The sequence below is a fragment of the Leiobunum rupestre genome, chromosome 3 (genome assembly GCF_980474605.1).
Source record: "Leiobunum rupestre chromosome 3, qqLeiRupe1.1.hap1, whole genome shotgun sequence".
NCBI lineage: Eukaryota > Metazoa > Arthropoda > Arachnida > Opiliones > Sclerosomatidae > Leiobunum > Leiobunum rupestre.
This window is the reverse complement of record NC_143386.1, coordinates 58,755,141-58,779,751: the sequence shown is the minus strand read 5'-3', so window position 1 is coordinate 58,779,751 and position 24,611 is coordinate 58,755,141. Positions and strand designations below refer to the sequence as shown.

Below are 24,611 nucleotides of genomic sequence, written 5' to 3'. Positions count from 1 at the left end.
AAAATGATGAGGTCTCATATTTTAAAAGACAAATTTTACCATAATTAGCTAAATTTTTTTAAACGCAATTTCGTTGGAATATTTTACAAAAAAAATGGATTTAAATAAACTATTGAAAATTACCTAAGTTCCTCTATATTTTACCAGACAAATTTTACCATTATAAGCTACATTTTCAAACGGAATTTCAAATAAACGTTTGAAATTAAATTTAAACATGAACGTTTTGATGTGAACAAATATGATCTCCTCCACTTTCAAGAAAACCGAAATGAAATAAACGATCTTGATAAGTGAATACAATTTTGAAAATCATACGATGGGAAATACCACCCCGCACTGAGTCTGGAGTCTTAACGAGCCTAGCGACCAATTAAACCTTAATTAATGCCTCGAAATAATTATTTAATCGTGCAATTCGAATCGAAAAACAAAAATTTCCTTTTTTTAAAAAGAGTGCCGACTACAATTAAAAATTCTCAAACAAACCGGTTCGAGCCCGAAAAAACACGACATAAAAGAGGAGAGATTAGGGATGGAAATAAAATATGAAAATGCAATATAAATAACTTAACACTCTCTCATTATAACCCGTAATTGCGAATAATGATCGCCGATGGGAGGGGGGCCAGAATCAGGACGCGGGGGGGGGGGCAGAATCAGAAGGGGGGGACGGTAATCATTCTAGCTTGGCTTTGCGCTTTACATAAGAATTTAATATTCGTGTTTTATACTTTATTGAAGTTCTCAAAATACCCGCAGCAGCTTGGTATTTTCCATAGCCTTTGAATTGCGTACGTTTTGCAAAATTATAAATTTGTTTTCGAAAATAACCAGTTTTTTTTTAAATGTTGGAAATTACAATTTTTTTAAAAAAAGTACAAATATACCAGGGCCCCCACTCAAATCTTCAATTTCTTTATAGGAAAAATAGGATCAAATTTCTAAAAATATAGGACTTTTTAGGTCTATTTTTCAAAATTATAGGATTTTATATAACTATATATGTTATTTAATTTACTAACTTTCTGCATTTAAAATCAAAATATATACTTACGAGGAGTGTACCCGAGGTGTAAATCAACGATTTTGATGAAACTCAGGGGGTATGTAGACCTTAGGGTAACTTGAATTTTCACCAAGGGAAAAGTTACGCTGGGCTTCCGTTTTGCTATGGCAACCGAAAATGTTTTTGACAACTTAAGATGAAAAACTCTACATTTAAAAAAGCATGGGATTTTCTAGGTTTCACAGGGGGTATACTAAAAAACAAATTAAAATTTTAATTTCAACTAAAATGCTAAATTTGAACAATTTTGGGTGAAATTCATCAAGTTTGGGTAAACTTAAACCGAATTTGGGTAAAATTGAGAAAAGTTCATTGAATTTGATAAAAAAAGGAATATTTGCAAATTTTACCTAAATAGGGTATTGTAAAATAATTTTTTTTGAAATCGACAAAAATTGGCTAAATTGACCAAAATTGGGTAAAATGACCTAAACTGTTTAAATTTGGATACAATCAGGTTTAACCAACTAATATCGTCTAAAATGGGGTAAAATGATAAAATTTGGGTAAAATAATCAAAATTCGTCCAAATGACAAAAATCGAGTAAAATTGTGTTAAAACAACTAATATCGACTACAATTGGGTAAAATGATAAATTTTTGGGTAAAAAAACTAAATTTGGGTATAATGACCTAAAATGTTAACTTGGATTAAATCGGGTTAAACAACCAATATCGTCTAAAATGGGGTAAAATTATAAAATTTTGGGGGTAATTTGAGAAAATTTGAGTAAAACAGCCAAAAATTAATAAAATTGAATAAAATTGTGTTAATCCAACTACTATCGGATAAAATTGGGTAATATGATAAAATTTGGGTAAAATAATAAAATTTGGGTAAAATAATAAAATTTGGGTAAAACTATAAAATTTGGGTAAACAGCCAAACACGTAGCTAAAAATGATTAAAATTGAAATAAATCTTTGATTTTCATTTAAGAAATAGAAATTATTTAACCATTTGGCATTTTATCATATAAATATAAAAGTAGCTTACCATGTTAACAATAACAAAAGTATAGACTAGAATGACTTTGTATATGAATTTATCCTACAGTTAAATCTAGCAATTTCACTGAGTGGCGGGATTTGAAATGGGCAAAATATCAAAATTATAGGATTTCATAGGACTTTTTCGGGATTTTGCTAAAAATATAGGATGTTATGGGACATTTTTGAAAAGATAGGATTTTATAGGAATTATAGGACCTCTGGGGGCCCTGATATACAATTTTTTCAAAAAAACTATAAAACTTAAGAATGCGAATTTTGCAAAATTGGTAAATTGAAATTTTTTTGAAAATAAATAAAAACTAGTCATTTTCGAAAAATACCAGTTTAAAAAGTTTCTTAAATACCCAATTATTATTTTTTTTCATTCTATAATGAACGCTTAATTTTACTTGGACAAGTTAAAAGAAAGTGTATTATCAAAATTTTCTAAATTCCAATTTAAACTTGACTCTCGTTCAAATCAGGATTTGTTTTTTAAAAATATTGTTATTTGAAACGTAGGTGAAACCCGATAAAGAGAAATAAATGTACTTTTAACGATAGAAATACTGGAAAACCGGAACAAAGGTTTTTAATATACGAATCAGGTAGGGTCCAAAGTTAATTGAAAGGTAATCTTTATTCGAAAAACATGCCAAAAACTTACACAGTTTTTAATTATTGGATCCCAAAAACTACAACTATCCTCAAAAACTCATCTTATGTACTAAATTATAACAATATTTATTGATAAGTCCTGGATTTTGTTTTGGTACACTGCACTACCCTTAAACAGAAAAGTATACATTTTAAAGGCGATTGAAAGTAATTACGGTTACTTTAGCAAGGGTGCCCCAAAAATTTCAGTTTTAAATAGTTTGAATATTTCCTGACTACTATGATCAATTTTCCCTGACCTTTTTAAAGGCTAATATTTGTAATTTTTTAGCTTTTTAATTCAGCTTTTATTTTAGTGTAGGTGACTGATATTTCCATGCCTTTGTAAGCGTACTTTCAAATTCTCTGAGATATTTCCGTGCCTTTGTAAGCGTACTATCAAATTCCCTATTTCCCTGCCTTTGTAAGCGTACTATCAAATTCCCTGATATGTCCCTACCTTTGTAAGCGTACTATCAAATTCCCTGATATTTCCCTGCCTTTGTAAGCATACTATCAAATTCCCTGATATTCCCTGCCTTTTTAAGCATAATATCAAATTCCATGATATTTCCCTGCCTTTGAAAGCATACTATCAAATTCCATGGTATTTCCCTGCCTTTGTAAGCATACTATCAAATTCCCTGATATGTCCCTGCCTTTGTAAGCATACTATCAAATTCCCTGATATTTCTCTCACTTTGTAAGCCTACTTTCAAATTCCCGGACTTTGTAAGCCTACTTTCAAATTCCCAGTCTTTGTAAGCCTACTTTCAAATTCCCGGACTTTGTAAGCCTACTTTCAAATTCCCTGACTTTGTAAGCCTACTTTCAAATTCCCGGACTTTGTAAGCCATCTTTCAAATTTCCTGATATTTCCCTGACTTTTTAAGCATAATATCAAATTCCATGATATTTCCCTGCCTTTGAAAGCATACTATCAAATTCCATGGTATTTCCCTGCCTTTGTAAGCATACTATCAAATTCCCTGATATGTCCCTGCCTTTGTAAGCATACTATCAAATTCCCTGATATTTCTCTCACTTTGTAAGCCTACTTTCAAATTCCCGGACTTTGTAAGCCTACTTTCAAATTCCCTGACTTTGTAAGCCTACTTTCAAATTCCCGGACTTTGTAAGCCATCTTTCAAATTCCCAGACTTTGTAAGCCATCTTTCAAATTCCCAGACTTTGTAAGCCATCTTTCAAATTTCCTGATATTTCCCTGACTTTTTAAGCCCACTATCAAATCTCCATGCCTGTCGCATCCCAGTTTAAAAACCTAATTTTAGTGAAATTTAGAAGCATCGTAGAAAAATATTATCTTTTGGATATTTTAGGGTCAAAATTGGCAGCAAAATTAAATTCTTTACAATACGAATTGTAAAAAATAAATCCCCAAACTGACAAGTAACAGACATTAAAAGAAACCTTCCAATACATCGTCAAACAATGTTATCACCCGAAGTCATTTTGCATATTTTAACATCAAGCATTGATCAAAAAATACCCTGAGGAATGTATATTAAAAAAAACTAAATGGGGGAATTAGTAGTATATAAAAGCCCCCCCCCCCGTCCCGCGAAGGGGGTAGTATTAGCATCCCCCCCTTACCCTATTCAAACTACGATTAGGTATTTTTTAAAGTTAACGACGCAAGCGCTCATAATAATGCACGGCCATAACAGAGCACGAATATGCCTTGGGAGGGGGGGGGGGATATTTCTTTCAGCTGCGTCTATTTTTCCACATGAATCACCTAGCTGTTAGCACGTTCGTTTTCATAGCTCAAAGGGTTTTATCTTTCTTAGAAGTCAATGCTTCTCGATCTCTTGGGGATGGACTGCTCCCCCCCGGGTATTGTCCGCTTCCCTCCCCGTTGGTGTTTCGGCAAAAACGGACTTGATTACAGGCCAAAAGCGGATTTCAGAACTAAACGAGCTAGAACCACATAGGTACTTTTTTCTCCGAGCAACTATTTTTATTACCTTTTTTTTAGCGAGATGTGGATAGACTTAAGTAAGGGTTGGGTACTACTTGTTCACGAATTTAAGAACAGTATATAAGATAAATTTTTTTAATGGATTATATAAAATTTACTAGGGAAATTATATCTAACTTAACGACGATTTTATTATTAAATTAAATAAATACTTAGTCATATTTTTGGTATAAAACGACATATTTATTATCTACAGATCAGGGTTGCCACAATATTTTTCGAATCAAATTCCCTGACTTTTCCCTCTATTTTTAGAAGTTTTCCTTAAACTTTTAAGGTAAAAATTATACCTTTTACAGGGTTGCCACAAAATTTTCAGATTCAAATTCCCTGACTATTCCCTGACCATTTAAGAGATTTTACCTGACTTATTAAGGCCAAAATTTGTCTTTTATACTTTACTTTTCTCAGAAGTTAATAAATTTAGATGAACTTATATTACAGTAAAAAGGTTCTTGCAATGTTGAAAAAATTAGCCAAACATTCAAGGAAATAAATGATAATCGTGGAATTTGTCATAGATCTAGAGAAAAATTACCTCAAAAAGTTCCAAGATAAAATTGAATTATCTGACTTTTCCCTGAATTTTTACCAATTCTTAAAATTCCCTGACATTTTAGGCCCATTTTTAAATTACCTGACTTTTTCCTGATTTCCCTGACGTGTGGCAACCCTGTTTTATATATATTTTATTTTTATTAGAAGTTAATACGTTTATTTAACTTATATTTAGTACAAATGTTATGATTTAATTTAAAAAAATGTTATTGCAACGTTCAAAAAATGACCAAAGCTTTTAAGAAACTAAATAATAGCCACAAAATGTGTTAGAGAACCATAGTCAAACTACAGTGATAAAAGTTAAGACAAAATTAAATTTAATGACTTTTTACCAATGCTTAAAATTTCCTGATATTTCTTACTTTTTAGAGCTAAAATTCCCTGGTTTGTCGGACCAGTGGTAGCACTGTAAATGTTTAATTTAAGTTTTAAAAATTCCTAAAATTCCCTGATCTTGAACTTTAACCTAGTAACTGTTTTATTTAAGTTTTTCAAAAAGAATGTTAAGCAAATACATCATTGAAATAAATGGGGAAAAATCTTAAAATACATAGCAAATCTGAGCAAACTAAAATATTAAATAGTAAATAAATTTAATTAAGATTTAATTTAATTCAAGATTAGCTAATTGATAAAAGTAAAATATCCGTTAATTATACAGGAAATGAGCCATTAATTGTATAACAATAAAAAAATTTCAATTAGGGGTGCACCGATATGGGTACAGTCGATATATAGGCTGATATTAACAAAGTGATCTATCATAACAGTATTAAAATCATTGTAAAAGACGGTTCAGTACACTGTCATACCATTTTATTCTAATTTTTCATTAAAAAAAGTTTGCAGAGCATATCCGAATAGGTTTCTTTTCATTTTACGTGATACATATTTTCGATCACAAATCGAATATCGTTGTTTCTTATTTGTTCTTATGATCTAGCTTCTGAAGTCTGGCGTACGTGGCGCGGCCAATCAAATAAATTATTATCATTAGTTAGTTTATCGAGAATTTTCTTATTTTGAAATGTTTTTCTGAAAATATTTTTCTGATACCGGTATCGGCCAATATCGGCTTCGCTTAAGCCGATATTGGCCGATACCGATATTAGAAAAAAAGGCCGATATATCGGTTCATCCCTAAACTCAATATAATTAAAAAATCCAATTGAATAAAAAAAATTAATTGATTTAATTTTTATTAAAAATCAAAAAAGTGTGTGTGTAAATTTGGTGTACGTGCTTCCTAATGATTCGGGTATAATTGCACAAAGTTGACAAAATCAGGTTTATGAGTCTAACCACTTCAGCTAATCTTCCAGATTTAAACAACCATTATGAACAGTTCAAAGGTTTTAGAAACCAAATTCAGAACGTCGAAATAAGGTTGAGAGACAAAAGGTTCGTTAAGCATATACACATTATTGCAAGAACGTATTTATGTTACTGAGAATGGACGAACCAACTCGTATAGATGCTACTATGAAAACTATTTTGGTACACTATCATAATCAGGTTTCAAAATTCCCCGACTTTCTAAATTTTTTCAAAATTCCCCGACTTTCTAAATTTTTTCAAAATTCCCCGACTTTCTAATTTTTTTCAAAATTCCCCGACTTTCTAATTTTTTTCAAAATTCCCCGACTTTCTAATTTTTTTCAAAATTCCCCGACTTTCTAAATTTTTTCAAAATTCCCCGACTTTCTAAATTTTTTCAAAATTCCCCGACTTTCTAAATTTTTTCAAAATTCCCCGACTTTCTAAATTTTTTCAAAATTCCCCGACTTTCTAAATTTTTTCAAAATTCCCCGACTTTCTAAATTTTTTCAAAATTCCCCGACTTTCTAAATTTTTTCAAAATTCCCCGACTTTCTAAATTTTTTCAAAATTCCCCGACTTTCTAAATTTTTTCAAAATTCCCCGACTTTCTAAATTTTTTCAAAATTCCCCGACTTTCTAAATTTTTTCAAAATTCCCCGACTTTCTAAATTTTTCCAAAATTCCCCGACTTTCTAAATTTTTTCAAAATTCCCCGACTTTCTAAATTTTTTCAAAATTCCCCGACTTTCTAAATTTTTTCAAAATTCCCCGACTTTCTAAATTTTTTCAAAATTCCCCGACTTTCTAAATTTTTTCAAAATTCCCCGACTTTCTAAATTTTTTCAAAATTCCCCGACTTTCTAAATTTTTTCAAAATTCCCCGACTTTCTAAATTTTTTCAAAATTCCCCGACTTTCTAAATTTTTTCAAAATTCCCCGACTTTCTAAATTTTTTCAAAATTCCCCGACTTTCTAAATTTTTTCAAAATTCCCCGACTTTCTAAATTTTTTCAAAATTCCCCGACTTTCTAAATTTTTTCAAAATTCCCCGACTTTCTAAATTTTTTCAAAATTCCCCGACTTTCTAAATTTTTTCAAAATTCCCCGACTTTCTAAATTTTTTCAAAATTCCCCGACTTTCTAAATTTTTTCAAAATTCCCCGACTTTCTAAATTTTTTCAAAATTCCCCGACTTTCAATTTTTTTCAAAATTCCCCGACTTTCAATTTTTTTCAAAATTCCCCGACTTTCAATTTTTTTTCCAAAATTCCCCGACTTTCAATTTTTTTTCCAAAATTCCCCGACTTTCAATTTTTTTTCCAAAATTCCCCGACTTTCAATTTTTTTTTCAAAATTCCCCGACTTTCAATTTTTTTTCAAAATTCCCCGACTTTCAATTTTTTTTCAAAATTCCCCGACTTTCAATTTTTTTTCAAAATTCCCCGACTTTCAATTTTTTTTCAAAATTCCCCGACGTTTTACAAATTCTCAAAATTCCCCGACGTTTTACAAATTCTCAAAATTCCCCGACTTTTTACAAATTCTCAAAATTAGAAATTTTTCGATTAACTAACTAATTATAATATTTTATATAATTGGCCGCGCCACGTACGCCTGACCATACCTTTTTCCTAGACAGGGGGACGAGTTTAAATAAATAAAAAACAACAATATTCGGTTTGTGATAGAATGCAAACTGTTTTTCATGAAAAACTAGAATAAAATGGTATTTCAGTGCCCTGAACCGTCTTTTCCAATGATTTTATCATATACACTACTGTTATGATAGTTAACTTTGTTAATATCGTCCGATATTACTGGTCACGAATAGCCGATACATCGGCTGTACCCATATCGGTGCATCCCTAAATATAGTTACTACTAAAAGATACAAGTTTAAATAAAAATTTGATGATGTGAAAGATACATTATGCTAATCAGGTAGGCTCGCGATCAGGGTGGGATGGTGGATGGCGGGGGGCAACAACTCTACCTTATCTTTTAATCTTTTAAATAATAATGCTGGGGCCTCCGTTGAAAAGTAATTTGCCAAAAAAAATGAAGCTCTAGTGGCTCCGTCCGATGTACGTTGATTGCGCTCTCTCGTGGCCGAGATAAAAATCTTATATTTCCAACAATTTTCCCTTCGCTTTTCCAATTGCGAAAGTCTCAGTTTTTTCTTCGCATACTGATACTAATTCGTAGGTTTAATACCGTACCTTAGATAGTACGAGTGGGGGGGGGGGGTGGCAGAGAAAGCGGACTTGACCGCCCCTTTAATTGAAGTCTGAATAAATTACCTAAGCTAACAAGACGAACGGACCTTCGGCCATTTTAAGAGACAGACGCCAAGGAACAAGACGTCGCGATAGATATTGGATGAAGGCCCGTTATTAAAAATTACAGAGGGGGTTATAACAAGGGAATGAAGATATAGTAAAATCAAAGCAGGGTTGCCACAAAATTTTCAGATTAAAATTCCCCAACCAATTTTAGAGATTTTCCCTTAACTTTTTAATGCCAAAATATTTTTTATTTTATATTTCACTTTTATAAAAAGTTAATAAATTTAATTGGACTTATATTTCAGTAAAAAGGTTATTTCTATGTTGAAAAAATAAGCCAAACTTTCAAGGAAATGAATGATAATCAAAATATTTGTCGTAGATCTAGAGTACAATTACCTTCCAAAAGTGCGAAAAGAAAATCTAATTCCCTGACATTTAAATAACCGTTTTCAAATTCTTAAAATTCCCTGACCTTTTAGGCCAATTTTTAAATTACCTGACGTGTGGCAACCATGCAAAATGGGAGGGGGGGATATGGCAGGGGAACTAATCCCCTATTCTACACCACTGATTCGCGTATATGATTACTATTAGAGTAAGTAACATAATAGCAATAAGTATGACACTTATTTATTGTTATTATGTTACTTGGCTGTATATAAACTGAACAAGGTAATTACTTGGCGATTTCCCGATTTTTACTAGACCTTTTAAACCAAATTAAATAATTTTTACTTTACATTTTAGTAAGGAGACCATTTTCAAATTCAGTAATTTCAACTGACTAACATTACTTACAACAGTTGAGTTGTAAATATCTATAAATAAAAGATTTATTTAAACCACGAAAAATCTACTTATGTAGTTTATTTCATAATATTTACATCATCACCATTTTTAAAAATGTGTGTTTTATTACCAACAGGTTTGTCAATTGTTTTTTAAATTTGACCTAAATCTGATTTTTAATTAATTGATTTTTTTATTATTTCATTGAACTTTAAACATTATACCTATTTTTCCACGACAAATTGATAATTAATTTGCGTGCAGATGTAATATAAATCTAAATTAAATGAAATAACTACTTGTAATTTGGCAATTAATTTAAATGAAATAACTACTTGTAATTTGGCAATTAATTTAAATGAAATAACTACTTGTAATTTGGCAATTAATTTAAATGTAATAACTACTTGTAATTTGTCAATTAATTTAAATGTAATAACTACTTGTAATTTGTCAATTAATTTAAATGTAATAACTACTTGTAATTTGTCAATTAATTTAAATGTAACAACTACTTGTAATTTGTCAATTAATTTAAATGTAACAACTACTTGTAATTTGGCAATTAATTTAAATAACTACTTGTAATTTGGCAATTAATTTCAATAACTACTTGTAATTTGGCAATTAATTTTAATAACTACTTGTAATTTGGCAATTAATTTCAATAACTACTTGTAATTTGGCAATTAATTTAAATAACTACTTGTAATTTGGCAATTAATTTCAATAACTACTTGTAATTTGGCAATTAATTTCAATAACTACTTTTAATTTGGCAATTAATTTCAATAACTACTTGTAATTTGGCAATTAATTTAAATAACTACTTGTAATTTGGCAATTAATTTAAATAACTACTTGTAATTTGGCAATTAATTTAAATAACTACTTGTAATTTGGCAATTAATTTAAATAACTACTTGTAATTTGGCAATTAATTTCAATAACTACTTGTAATTTGGCAATTAATTTCAATAACTACTTGTAATTTGGCAATTAATTTCAATAACTACTTGTAATTTGGCAATTAATTTCAATAACTACTTGTAATTTGGCAATTAATTTCAATAACTACTTGTAATTTGGCAATTAATTTCAATAACTACTTGTAATTTGGCAATTAATTTCAATAACTACTTGTAATTTGGCAATTAATTTCAATAACTACTTGTAATTTGGCAATTAATTTCAATAACTACTTGTAATTTGGCAATTAATTTCAATAACTACTTGTAATTTGGCAATTAATTTCAATAACTACTTGTAATTTGGCAATTAATTTCAATAACTACTTGTAATTTGGCAATTAATATATATAACTTCATTTAAATCGGCCTGATTATAAAAAAAATAAAAGCACTTCATTTAATTTTAATCACCCACTGCGATTAAATGAAATCAACCGAAAACGCGGACAGTCGACAACACCCAAATCATAAACCCGCCATCTGAAAATTCCTAAAATAGACGCCAGTCTTGGGGATAAAAAATAAACTTTTGAAATGTTAACAAGGCACCTGCATGGGGGGGGGGGATAAAACCATGTCCATCCCCCACGCGAAAAAAAATGCAAGAGAGGGGTCAGAAGTCCGATTTAAACTACATAATCACGCGGTTTTTTTTGTCACGAGGGCCCGAAAGAAAGATAAATTTTCGGCATCTTACCTAATATTACAGGGTATACCAAAATATATAAAAGCGAGGGGGGCAATAAATATATACGGATAGAGTCGCCGCTAGGGGGCAGCGGGTTTCGACTCCCATCAAGGTCACAACTTCGAACCGCGCAGTGCGCCCCCTTTAGACTAAATTATATTTCATTTTGTCATTAGGGTAGTCCGCTTAGTAAAGAAATGCAAATAATATCGTTAAAGAACCGCGGCACAGGGCAAACGTCACAGCGATGATGACTGGGAAAATGGCTAATTATTGTTATCCATAAAACAGCCCCGATGAGTTTTTTCGGGGGTACTATCTAGCGTTCGTTTAGCGTGTTATTTAGCAACGTTTGATGGTTGTATACATAGTAGGTTGTGGTGGCTTGTGAATCAAAATTTTGAATTAAATGGGTTTTCTTTGCCCAATTTCCAGATATTTTTTCCACAACTTTATTTAGACAAATTTAAGGAAATTTAGTAATATATACTGACCTTAATATTAAATACCCCGACTTTTCCAAAAACCTAATTTCCCAGTCGCCTGACTTTTCCAAAAACCCAATTTTCCAGTGGCTTGCCTTTACCACAAACCCAATTTTCCATTTTCCACAAACCCAATTTCCCAGTCGCCTGACCTTTCCAAAAAAAAAACAATTTCCCAGTGGCTTGACTTTTCCAAAAATCCAATTTTCCAGTCGCCTGACTTTACCAAAAACCCAATTTTCCCAGTCGCCTGACTTTTCCAAAAACCCAATTTCCCAGTAGCCTGAGTTTACCGAAAACCCAATTTTCCCAGTAACTTGACTTTTCCAAAAAACCAATCTTCTAAATCAGTGGCATTTAAAAAATAATCTAATTCCCTGATTTTTGTGTCAACTGGTTTTTGTTAAAATATGAGATAGTTCTGTACATTGCTGGCTTAAAGAAGGCCAACTTCATAGAGAACATTCAGAGTTGAACGAAAACGTTTTCCGATCAGAAAATTACTTTCTTGAAGTTATTTTTAGAAACGAACAGCCCGGTCAATATTAATGGTCAAGCTCTTTTTGTGGGTTTATTATCTGCACCTCATCGAAGAGAAAAATCTGAGAAAAAACTCGGGAGGGACGCAACGTTATGGATCGTTGCTGTCAGGCAGAGTGTCAAATGACAAAAGGACCGTTTTTCATGGCATCTTTTGTACACGGCTTTATCCGCCCAAGGTAGGTCACAGGTAAGGCCCAAATGGATGAAAATCCAAGTTCAATCATATTTACGTTTTTCGTGGTTAACTATTGAGGCATAAGATAATTTTCAATTGAAGATTTAATTCAACATGGTTGCCACGTTATTTTAAGAACAATTTCCTGACATTTACAAGGTCAAATTTCGATCATTTTTTACTTAATTGTTTATTTTATGGTAAGTTGAAGAACTGCGTTTATCAGGAGTAAAACCGCGTTTATCAGGAGTAAAACCGCGTTTATCAGGAGTAAAACCGCGTTTATCAGGAGTAAAACCGCGTTTATCAGGAGTAAAACCGCGATTATCAGGAGTAAAACCGCGATTATCAGGAGTAAAACCGCGATTATCAGGAGTAAAACCGCGATTATCAGGAGTAAAACCGCGATTATCAGGAGCAAAACCGCGATTATCAGGAGCAAAACCGCGTTTATCAGGAGCAAAACCGCGTTTATCAGGAGTAAAACCGCGATTATCAGGAGCAAAACCGCGTTTATCAGGAGTAAAACCGCGTTTATCAGAAGTAAAACCGCGTTTATCAGAAGTAAAACTGCGTTTATCAGAAGTAAAACTGCGTTTATCAGAAGTAAAACTGCGTTTATCAGAAGTAAAACTGCGTTTATCAGGAGTAAAACTGCGTTTATCAGGAGTAAAACTGCGTTTATCAGAAGTAAAAGAATTTACTTAATCATATTTTAGTAAAAAGGTGATTCTTCAGTTTATGTTTTAAATAAAAATAAATCATAGTAATGTTTAAAAACTTTATTTTATTTCAGGTCACCTTCACAAAATTAAAATTCCCACACTTTTTACCGGTTCTTAAAATTCCCTGACCCATTCCATTAGCAGACATTCTAAATTCCTTGGTTTGTGGCCACCCTGTTTAATTTTCAGAGATTAGATATTGGAAGTAAAAATCGTTTGAGTGCTATAAAAAATCGGGCATTTTTAAGGCGGACTTTTTTACTTTAAGCAAGAAACGAATTTTCAATTATAAGCCAACTAGAGTATAAGAACCAGCCAAATTCACGAAATGAAAAAGATCTAAAGGTCAAACAGGGGTTGGATATTTATTCTAGACAAATGGTTTCTGACATACCGAAGACAGGTTAATAGCTTTCAAAAATACGCTGTCACGACTTCCACTACGAAATTACCATTTTCTACGCTTTATTTCGAGAATTTTTGCGCAACTTAAGTTTTTACGTTTTTCTTTAGAACTTCCCCACAAATTCCACTTATTGTCACTACCACCGTTGATGGAATGATACATTTTATCAGCAGATATAAAAAGAGCTTTTATTAATATTAATTTAATCCTCCACTGGGCCTATTGTTATTTTTCTATCTCCGCCCCCACATTCGTTTTATCCTCTTTACGATCGCAATAAAGTACTGTCAAAATTGTCACCGAGATAAAACTATCGAGTCTAGTAGTTTTTAAACTGCTAAATTATCTTTAGCGACAACGAGAGCTAAAAATAGAATAAAAACGACGATTTGGTAACGGTCAAACAATTACGCGAGAACTGATTATATTTATAATTTTTGTAAATATATATCGAAGCTTAAATTAAGCATCTTTGACCATTTCTAACTTAAATTATTTTCTACGTTATTGGCAATCTTTTAGATATGTTCCATGCAATATATCACGAGAGACGCAACAAAATACCATCCATCAACCGGGCGTACGTTGGGTAACCTAAGCGGGCCTCAGCATCGTCGGGATGATCGGGCCTCGGCTAACCGAAGAAACACAACAAAAACGAGTGCTCTTACCTTCGAGACCGAAGACTGTGAAAATTCCGCATGAGAAACAAACTAGTAGAAGTCGAAGATGAATCATTCTAAGATGATAATAAAACTTCCTCCAGTACCGGGGTCAACATTTGGAAACGTACGTTGTTCTCGCGAACAATTATCACTTCAAAATAATAATAAAAGTCTTCTTTTGACGTTGAAAATCATAAAGAACACGGGATGAATTCACACACCAAACTTGGCAAAAGTTCTGGACTATCGCGGTCGTTTACGGAGCGCGGAGGCGCGAACAACGGCAAAGAAACTTTTCGGGTTCACTCTTCCCTTCATAAAGGGCGCTCATTGGTCGATTCCGAATTCCATCTTCAACTTCTAGCATCCCCCCTCCCCTCTACGGTTCCTCTCTATCATTAGGATCTATTTTCAGAATGAGGAATATCACTCCGCATCGCGTTTTTTAGCACTATTTATCGTAACTAAACTCGTTTGTTTGATTTAACGTTTAAATAATTCGCAATTTGGTTGATTTTCGGAGAATTATAAACGAAATCGCTTTCTAGAATTTATAAGTAGCATCTAATAAGTAACGTGGCGTATTTATAAAGAAATTAAACTAAATCACTTATAGCAGACGATAAGCGGCTAGATGTGTTTTCACTTCTCCCCCACCGAATATCGATGGTTTATCAACGAATATTTTGCGATTGTAGCGACATCTTACGTAAATAAATTATTGCGTAGATGAAAACGCAGCATTGCCAGGCGGCATGATAATTATCGTTTTATACGATAATTTTACCCTTGGTGCCATTTACAATAGAAGAAAATAGAATACCGACAATTGTTAAATAATGGTAGAAATCAGTGATAAGCCGGGAATATTGTTGAAATCTATTTCCATGACAATTTTTCATAATTTTAACATATCCCGTAAAAGCCTTATCCTTTTCTATAAAAAACACAATTTCTGGTTGTTGGTAAGATGATCAGGCTGGCAACGCTGTAAGAAAGTGAAAGTAAAACTTAAGCGTCTGAAGTATACCTATGAAAATTCCCATTATAATTATTTAACATTACAAAAAACATATAGCGTTAAACTAGGGGTTGGAATTGAGCGTAGTTTAAAAAATGGATGACATTTCTAGCTTTAAAGATGATACTGAACAAGTTGGATGTATGCTTTACAAGACTATCATTGGAAACTATGCCCCTGAATTTCAGGAGGCTAATTCTGACATGATTCAAATGAATCCCTATCACCAAGCAAACAAGCAAGACTTACAGCAACAAGTGAGGAATTTGATGGAAGTTGTTGCTAAATGTGAACAAGATCCGGATAAAAGAATGATACTACAGAGCGCTACTGAACTAGCAAATAAATTGAAGTTGATAGATCTGACTCAAAATGCCCTAGAAGGACTACTAAATACATTTTTCCCTCATTTACACCTTGAAGATGTTATCAAGGTTTTGGTCATTTTGGCCAAAGCAATCAGTCTACTTGTTACTGGTAATGAAACATTAGAGAGTGTCTTCATGGCATCTGCAACATCGCTTAAAGAACGGCTGTTTTACTTCACAGTTTGTTATGTTCGAAGAGTCATATGCGAATATGTCAGAGCCAATGGTGGGTGGTCAGTTGTGTTGAAGAAATGTAAAACATTTGCTTCTGATAATTGGCCATGGTTAACGGCAATTGGTGCTGTGTTTGCTGTTGCCGCAGGTGTGGGAATTGCTGTTGTAAAAAGCAAAAACAATAGCAATAACAAATGATCCCATAAGTAACTTATTTTATTATTTACTGGCAATACTATTTAACTTTGCCAAAGCCGGTTTCTTCATGAAGGACTTATGGTCATCAATTATTTTATATAAAATATCCATTTGTATTTTTGATAGCTATTTTAAAAAAATTGGACATGAATTTATATTAAAATGGAATTTTGACAAAAATAATATAATTGTTGCGTACCTTATCTTTGTACGAATTCAAAAAGCATAATAAAAATTTGCCAATTTTAGTACTTTTAACATTTTTCTCATTGATTATTTTCGTGTAGTTAAGAATTTTCATCACACTTCCTTCGTCAAGATCAAACTGAATTTAAAAAAAAAAATTTAAATGAAAAATTTATTTTAAAAGTAATTTCTAATATAAAATCTTACATTTTTGTTTATAACAACCTCCAGAATGGAAATGTAATTTTCTTCTACTATGTCAGAAGCTGATATAAAACTAAACAACTAAATTAAAATAAATTTTGAAATTATTAAAGTAATAAATTTTACTTTATTGATTTAACTATGAAGTTCAATGGCAACACACTAAATATAGCGCAAATAACATCAATTTGTGATAATTCTGTAATAAAACATGGACGCAACTTTTAAAAGCAAAATTATTATTATGTTAAAAAAAATTAGAAATACCATTCAATTTGTCTTCAAAACATGGTGTTAAAACACCCTGGTGAATGAAAGCCGGATATTTAACGCTCAAATTTTTAATGTTTGCGTGTAAACTCGCTGGCATTTTGTTATCCTTATTTATTTTTTGTATCTGAAATTTTCAACATCAATATACGTATAATCATGAATTTATTCATATGAATAAATTCATGGTATAATTATAAATATTTTTAACAATTTTAAAACCAACTTGATAAAATATTGCTTCCTTAAAAACATGTATTCCAGTTCTAAGTGGAATACTTTCTTCGTTACTTTCCAGAAATGAACAAAATTCGCTTAATTCACTGAAAGTCAACTCCCTAATTCTCATTGCTTTGCATAAGTACTCCACCTAAATTAATCAAGTATTTAATTTTCACATTAAATTAGTTTCATAGTAAATTAAAAGGATCGTACATGACTTAAATCAGATATTATAAGTTTGTTATAATTCTTTTGGCTTAGAAAGACTACTTCAAGCTCCTTGTCGTCAGTTTCAGGCTGAAAAAAATAGGCTACAATTATTTCTACCATAAGTCTATAATATTGTTCCACAAGTTTGTTACTTTGGAGCATATTTTACTGAGAGCTAGAAACGGACTGACGTCATCACAAGAAGAAAATCTTCCCCTAGCGCTGTCAAAGGCTAAGTGTCACGTGTTAACAAGCGAATGTAAAACGGCGAGGAAGCCCTTAATGCAATCTGTATTGTGTATAGCTCTCAGTTAAATTTTTGGATGTGAAGAATAGGAATTGACACACTTATGCAAAAATATTATACACTTATGTTTCTACTCATAATATCACTATTACATAAATGAACTTACCATCGCAGTACTATAGTAAGACTCATTAAAAATGCTACCGCTATTTTCCCCTTTATTTTCATGTTTAATCAATTCAGCATAAACATCAATGGCTTTCATTTCATCCTCCATTTCACTGCCATCCGATGGTTTTTTAATTATTGATTTTGGTAACATATAAAACCAGTTATTTTGAGCACTCGGAAGGGTACTGATTTCTTCTTCCATTTCCGTAAGAAGTAGGGCGTTCTTTTCAAGAGCATCGTCAATTTCATTCATAGTGTTGAATTAAAAAAAACTAAAGCAATAAAAACAAACTATTAATTGTATAATAAATATTTATTTATCTCAAAAATAGTATATAATTTAAGTATAATAAGAATGGTTAAAATCATTTATCATGGCACTTAATCTTTGGCTAAAAAATATATAATTTAAAATCTAATCGTTGGTTCAATCGATTCGTTGAGAATTTTTAAAATGTATGATAAATTTTCTTCAATGCCCAATGACAGTTGTTCAGTTTCTTCTATATCTTTCGTGACAATACTAGCGAGTGTTTTATAGTGTTTTCTGCTATTTTTGGTAACTTTTTCTTTTAAGGTAGCCACATTATGTTTCAGCTGTTCACTTTTTAATTGTAACGAGAGCAGAGGACTTAATATGAACATAAGTTGTTCTCTAGGCATGGCTGAAGTAGATTCTGGAGCTTTTGTTTCAACGTGAATATCAGAAGTGAGTGGTTTAGGCTTATCAGGGATATTGTTGGAGTTAATCCGAGTTATGGCACTATTCATTTTACAACGTGGTCCTAATTTGTTAACACCAATTTCTTTTAAACTTTCGCCATTCAGTTTAAGAAATTCCGTCATAGCAATACCTCTCTTTTCAAATAAATCGCAATATTCAGATAGTCCTAAAATATTCAGTAAGGCTCTTAGATCTTTGGGGAAGGGAGGTTCAAGTTGAAAAGGTGAAATAGGTGATGAAACCTTTGGACTTTGGAGATAATTGCATCTTGATTCTACTATCTTAGGTGTTCCAGTAACTTGATAATCATTCGTTGGAAAACCAAATAGAGTATTACTTCCACTATCAAAGAACTTCGCTAAATGGGTATGTCCGTTTTCTAAAGCTAGCGCCTGTGCAGATTTGCCCAAAGATGATTTAACATATTGATTTGCACCAGCTTCAGCTAACAACCTCAAAATTTGTTCGTGACCCGATGCAGCCGCAATTAAAAACGTTGTCATTTTATCTTTCTCAATAAAAACATTTACATCAGCTCCATAACGAATTAACAACTGAACAACACTGGGATATCCCGCGCTAACTGAATATACTAGGGAAGTCCACGACATACCGTCTCTATCATCTACTCTCGCTCGATGCTTGAGCAAAACTAGGCAACAATTATCATTGCCACACATAGCTGAGAGCATTAGTGATGTTTGTTGTTGATTATTTCTGCAATTAACATCAGCACCGTTTTCGAGGAGGAGTTGTAAAATTTCAACATGGCCGTAATACGCGGCATACATTAGAGGAGTCCAACTACTTTTATTGGAAGAGTTTACACTGTCCAAATAGCATGGAATCTCCAAATATTCTTTGACACCTTTGTAATCCCCCACACTTGTAGCAGTATGTAAATCGTACGACATCGTTCTCTTAGTAATAATTTTACGAGAAATGCGTAGAACTGCAAGCACGATCTAGCTTTACACTAAAGACTCTTTAGTAAAGAGTTAAAATACCTTAAGCTTCGGTGTTATACGAAATTTCATATCGCTTCGTTTCCACTTCAATTTTAAAAAAATTGCATCATAAACAACTAAACTTGTTCTAATTCTAAGTTCATCATAAAATAAAGTAAGAATTTAAGGCAGCGGTGGACACATCATTATTTGGCCCATGATTCATCTTCTACGTTTTACAAAAGTGTATTTCTTTCTTATTTCTAAGCAGACAGACAACCAATTCAGTTTAGCTTGGTCACGGCCAAGTTAGATGCGCTCGATTCCTCGAACGGATCTAAGTTGGCCGTTACTTGGTGAAGAGCTTGTCTGTGAAATGGGGGGAATTTCAAATTTAACTAAATACAATAATAATTGGTTTAATTCAGGTGAAAAAAAGCTGTACACTTATTGAGCCCTGACTCGTGATACAAAGAAATAATACAATATCCAAAGAAAGAAAACGCGATATAATATTGAACAAAAAGGAAATACTATACATAGCTACATTATACAAATGGAGAAAATAAAAATAAAATAGTAAATACGGTAATTAATACGACCTATCGTTAAAAGGAAAAAGGAATACATTAGAATAATACCGGGAAAAAAATTAGAATGATATAAAAATAGCTCAACATCAGTTACGAAATTTATCTAATCGACATTTGAAGGCCGAAGCGGAGGATTATGTCATTTCAAAATTTAACAACTCTCTGAGCAGGGCCGGATTAACCAATAGGCCGAATAGGCCTGGGCCTAGGGCACCAAGCCTACAAGGGGCACCAAGAGTGTTCGAAAAATATTTTCCGGAGTAATTTTAGTAAATGCGTCCACCCCTATATGAACCAAAAATGTTTGATTGTCACATTCTCTGACGGACTTCCGTCTAGCCCCATCTGGCAGCAAAATGAATTTTCCTTCCATTTCTCAATTATAAATTGAGGAAGCGCCTAGCTCGCTTCGCTCCATATTGAAAGGGGGGGGGGGGGGGCACCAAAATTAACTTGGGCCCAGGGCCCCATAAAGTCTTAATCCGGCCCTGTCTCTGAGTAAAGAAAACCCTCCTGGCTACACCATTGCACCATCTGTTTTTGGATTGTTGGAGCCTTTCACCCTTCCCACTAGATGTCAAAGAAGTCTGCTGTAGCCACGTCATACACGCCATAAATGATTTTAAAGGCTTCGACAAGGTCAGCGCAAAGACGCCTGTTCTTCAGGGACATTATATTTAACCTATTTAACCGTTCATACCACGCGCAGAGGCTACTTTGCTGTGGGCATTCCCTAACATAAGCCTGATCCCAAGGTCCCGAACCACAGCATGGCCCTCTATCACTTTACCACCTAAAGAGGGTTATTTGCCCCGCAGTGAAGAACGACCGATTTAGTATTATTGAAGCCCATGCAATTTAGAGGAGACCCAATGGTCTATAGCATCGATGTCTCGTTAGAGAGATACAGAGTCTGCCTGGGAAGCAATTTTATGACCAATCTTATTGTCATCAGCAAGCAATTTGAGGAAAGACTCTTTGATTACCAGGGGAAGGTCATTAATACAAATTATAAATAGAATAGGGTCCAACACAGATCCTTGAGGCACCCATACCATTCCGTCATACCATTCCGAACAAACTCCACGCAGGACCAGACGCTAGGTTCGACCACTAAAAAAATCCGCGATCCAGTTTACAATCATTGGTGGAATATCTCTCTAAGCTAGTAAGCCCTCTAATTTACGAATGAGCAGCGTATGAGGGACTGTATTGATAGCCTTAAGTACGAAGGTCAAGGTAAACCAGGTTCACGGAATCTCCATATCTAAGCACATAGTTACATCCTCAAGGGTTGAGATGAGGTTCGTAAACCACGACCGGCTTAAAACAAAACCCCTGCTTGTCCCTCGAGAAGAAAGATCGGTTTTTGAGGAACATCACCAAGTTATCTGCAACGTTTGTTTCAAGTACTTTACGCGGCAGACATGTTAAAGGGAATAGAACCTCCAACGCGTTCTTTATGGAAGACCCCATCAATTTCCTTTATTTCCTTCACAATCAGCGATTATCAGCGCCGCAGGTGTGAAAAACCATGGGAGGCAGCGGACAATATTGGAACCCTCGGAGCGCGACAGAAATACCAGAGGTTATATTCCCTTTAAATGTCAACCGCATTGGAATTTGGAAACTTTTTGATAATGGTAACATTAGTTCGCTTCCATAAAACTGGAAGACGACCAGAGCCGTTTTAACCTTTCCGTTGGTCTTAGGCAAAAATCTCTAATTTACCGACTTTTCGGACCTTCGTAGGCCTTATTCAGGGCCGTGCAGAGGGGGGGGCAGGGGGGGCAAAATCCCCGGGGCCCGGATGAAAAGGGCCTAAGAGGGGGGCCCATAGCTGTAGGGCCCATCAAAGAAGCTCAAGGGGGGTGCAAATCAAGGTAATTTGGGAAAACGTTTCAGGGCTCAAAGGGGGGGGGGTGCAAATCGAAGGGGCCCGTGAGTAAGTTTGACCGCGGGCCCCAGGATACCTCTGCACGGCCCTGGCCCTATTATGTGGAAACGTAGGCCCTAATGTCTCCTAAACGTTCCGTAGGCCCTAGGCACTTTGCCTAGTCTGCCTTATGGATAAGGCGGCCCTGAAGACGACCTGACGAAATAGAGCGATTGAAGATTGCTAATACCCCTGTAGCAAATTAGAGTCGGGCCGACGTCGGCAAAAGGTACTAAACACTAAAGTCGGCCGACCTTTGGATTTAGGGTCGAAATGTCCTAGGGGTAAAAGGGTCAGCCGACCGTCGGCCGCCTACAAAACGTCGAATGTTATTAAAGGGATTCCTCACTCACAACAGGGGAAGGCATAGGGGTCACAAAAAAACTGGTTTTGAAGCACACTGCAAGTCTGGATTTTATGTGACCCCTATGCCTCCCCCTGTTGTGAGTGATGGATCCCTTTAACTGGGATTTTTCAAAATGCTTTTGGCAAGAATTACATATAGCGAGTATGTAAATCTATTACATCGAGAAAATATGATTTATAAAGGAGCATGAATTTATTCATTTACCCATGAATATGGATCAGCTATAGTGCTGTAGGCATCCTCGTCAAAACGAGGTTTGTCTAAAAACTTCGCGCCATTCGCGGCTCCGCCCCTTCTGGTACGCGTCGTCTGCTATCGCCTCTGAATGAAAATTCCTATCCTCGGCGATTGAGTTGAATGGGTTCAAGGCGCCCGGAGTAGTGGCGTAATCCTGTAATCCCAAGCGTCTGGGATGCAGACTTGGCAGAGTTTGTGGATGGCCGTGTGAGGACGACCACCAATCCCCTAACGGGTGGTCGGAATACTTCCACCACGGGTGTCCCCCACCCCTGTCACCGCGTATCCCCCCGTTGGCGTGGCCGTTACACATATCTCGCCCTGATTAATCAGGTGGACGAGCGGACTGAATTGTCCCGAATAAAAAAATAAAAAATAAAATTGGTTCGAGGCTTCGAGCTTGTTCGAGAATCGAGAATCAATGCCTAAGAAAAATGCCAAAGTAGCGCGTGATATTGAAAATAGTTTAAATAAAATAACAACAATAAGTGATGAATCATTATCTCAAAACGTTATGGCCATATTAGCCTTTGATAAGGAAGAAGGACTTTTTAAAATCCTCGACTTCAACTGGTAGAATATTTTGGTTTACGTTCCTAGACAGAAAATGAATGTTTGACCACCTGCACCACCCATTCATCTTCAAAATGTGATATTCATCATATCATTCAAATATAGAATCTTGATGATTCGTTGCAACTTTACAAAAACTTAATCAGAAAAATGATTAATGCAAGCACAAGGGCATTTTTTACATCCTACACGCAGCTAAAGCACAATTTTTAAACTCTTTGCGAATTATTATTATTATTTGTCCAGATAAAGCAGGGAAAAATATTAGAATCTTTTCTCTTTATTTCAAATGATGATAAGCCTAGGCCGTTACTTAACCGAATTAGTTTTAGGTTGTTGTGAGTATCACGACTGCGTGACGGCCAACTTTGATGTCTCGCGCATCTATCGCGCTACAGCGGCCATCTCATTCGTTGATGTTTCTGTGTTAACCTATGAGCAAAAGATGTGTATGACGTCAGCGCCCCTAGCGGATTATTATTTTTAGAATAGCTTTTACATTGAAGCTAATATAAAAACCGAGCGTGGCGCTGACCTCCTACACATTATAGTACAGTTTATGGGGGGGAAATCCTTGCTCGCGGAATTTCGACGAATGTGTTGGCCGCTGTAGCGCGAACAGCGCGTGATCAAAGTTGGCCGTGGTATCACAAGCGGTGGAAAGAATAACTTTCAAAAGATCCACCTTTGAACATTCCATATTAGAAGAGAAAACAATAAAACTAACTTTCAAACGTATTTAAATAACAAATTAAACCGCCCTGACTATAAACAAACCCGCAAAGAAAGGACGATGATGAAAGCACTGAAGCAGACGATTTTTTAAGGGCGCGCTCTTCGAATTACGAAAATAAAATCGTAACCTCCGATTGGTTTATTTAAAAAGTTGAATGACGTAAATCGAAAGTTAGTTCAACCTCCTTTTGACGATGAAGGTACCATAGCTACAGATCCATATTCATGGGTAAATGAATAAATTCATGAAAGTACATATTATTACAAAGAAATACACGCTCTCACTTTTGAGCAGTGACGGTAATTTCAAAAAATAAAAGATTTAAGTACTTGGAATCGAAAGAAATCTTTTAATATAAAAATAAATTAATTAATTTGAAGGAAACCTGGGTGACAACCGCCTTGAAATAGCATCTGTTCAAGCATGGTCCCTTTAAAAGATTCCAAGAATCCAAATACCATCGCTTGACGGAAATTGGAATAACGTCCATACCAGTTTTATGTTCCCTTTAAATAATTTGTTATTATTATTCCGAAGTAAGCGTTTTTATTTTCTATAAGCCCTGGTCTCGAGCCAAAATTACAAAATTAGCCGATGAAGAAGATTCATCGCCATCGTAACGCAGCGCCAAGTTCACTTGCGACGTATGCCTGAACTTCATAATCAGGTCGATATTTTCTATAGTTGTCAAAGGGGCTTGTAAAGCCTTTAACAGTTACTAGAGTGGTTCGTTTATAAAGGTTTTAAAATTGAATAGAGAGAGCCAATATAAGATAGAACAAGGGCCTTCAACATTTAAGAAGTAGGAGGGATCAAGGTCACTTAAAACGTTCCCGATTTAATGATTTAAAAAATAATAATTTAGATTCGGTTGAAGTGAAGACACTTTT

General features: G+C 34.1%; 3 protein-coding genes across 4 annotated transcripts in view; all 3 read right to left on the bottom strand.

Moving 5' to 3' along the window:
* The window catches only part of arr (low-density lipoprotein receptor-related protein 6), a 52,253-nt gene extending 37,292 nt beyond the window's left edge, over positions 1-14,961 (bottom strand). Inside the window, exon 1 of the mRNA XM_090168810.1 lies at positions 14,344-14,961. Within this exon, the coding sequence (XP_090024936.1) occupies positions 14,344-14,410 (67 nt within the window). The 5' untranslated portion in view covers positions 14,411-14,961. The remainder of the gene's footprint in view (positions 1-14,343) is intronic.
* Positions 14,962-15,937: 976 nt separating this feature from the next.
* The window catches only part of LOC149953206 (uncharacterized), a 26,194-nt gene continuing 17,520 nt past the window's right edge, over positions 15,938-24,611 (bottom strand). The window contains exons 1-9 of one of the 2 annotated variants that reach the window (XM_090168808.1): positions 19,340-19,539; positions 17,604-17,880; positions 17,194-17,277; positions 16,985-17,128; positions 16,756-16,885; positions 16,615-16,687; positions 16,492-16,561; positions 16,298-16,423; positions 15,938-16,224 (exon numbers count right to left, since the gene is read on the bottom strand). In XM_090168808.1, the coding sequence (XP_090024934.1) occupies positions 16,120-16,224; positions 16,298-16,423; positions 16,492-16,561; positions 16,615-16,687; positions 16,756-16,885; positions 16,985-17,128; positions 17,194-17,277; positions 17,604-17,861 (990 nt within the window). In that variant the 5' untranslated portion in view covers positions 17,862-17,880; positions 19,340-19,539 and the 3' untranslated portion in view covers positions 15,938-16,119. Of the gene's footprint in view, positions 16,225-16,297; positions 16,424-16,491; positions 16,562-16,614; positions 16,688-16,755; positions 16,886-16,984; positions 17,129-17,193; positions 17,278-17,603; positions 17,881-19,339; positions 19,540-24,611 lie in introns of those variants that run through there. The other variant, XM_090168809.1, reaches the window with a different exon arrangement.
* Positions 17,926-19,346, bottom strand: LOC149953208 (uncharacterized). The gene has a single exon (XM_090168804.1). It carries the CDS (start codon positions 19,244-19,246, stop codon positions 18,017-18,019), a length of 1,230 nt encoding a protein of 409 aa, XP_090024930.1. The 5' UTR covers positions 19,247-19,346; the 3' UTR covers positions 17,926-18,016.

What these genes read in the sequence shown, in the direction of transcription:
- LOC149953208 (XM_090168804.1), bottom strand. Translation starts at nt 19,246, where the DNA reads ATGTCGTACGATTTACATACTGCTACAAGTGTGGGGGATTACAAAGGT.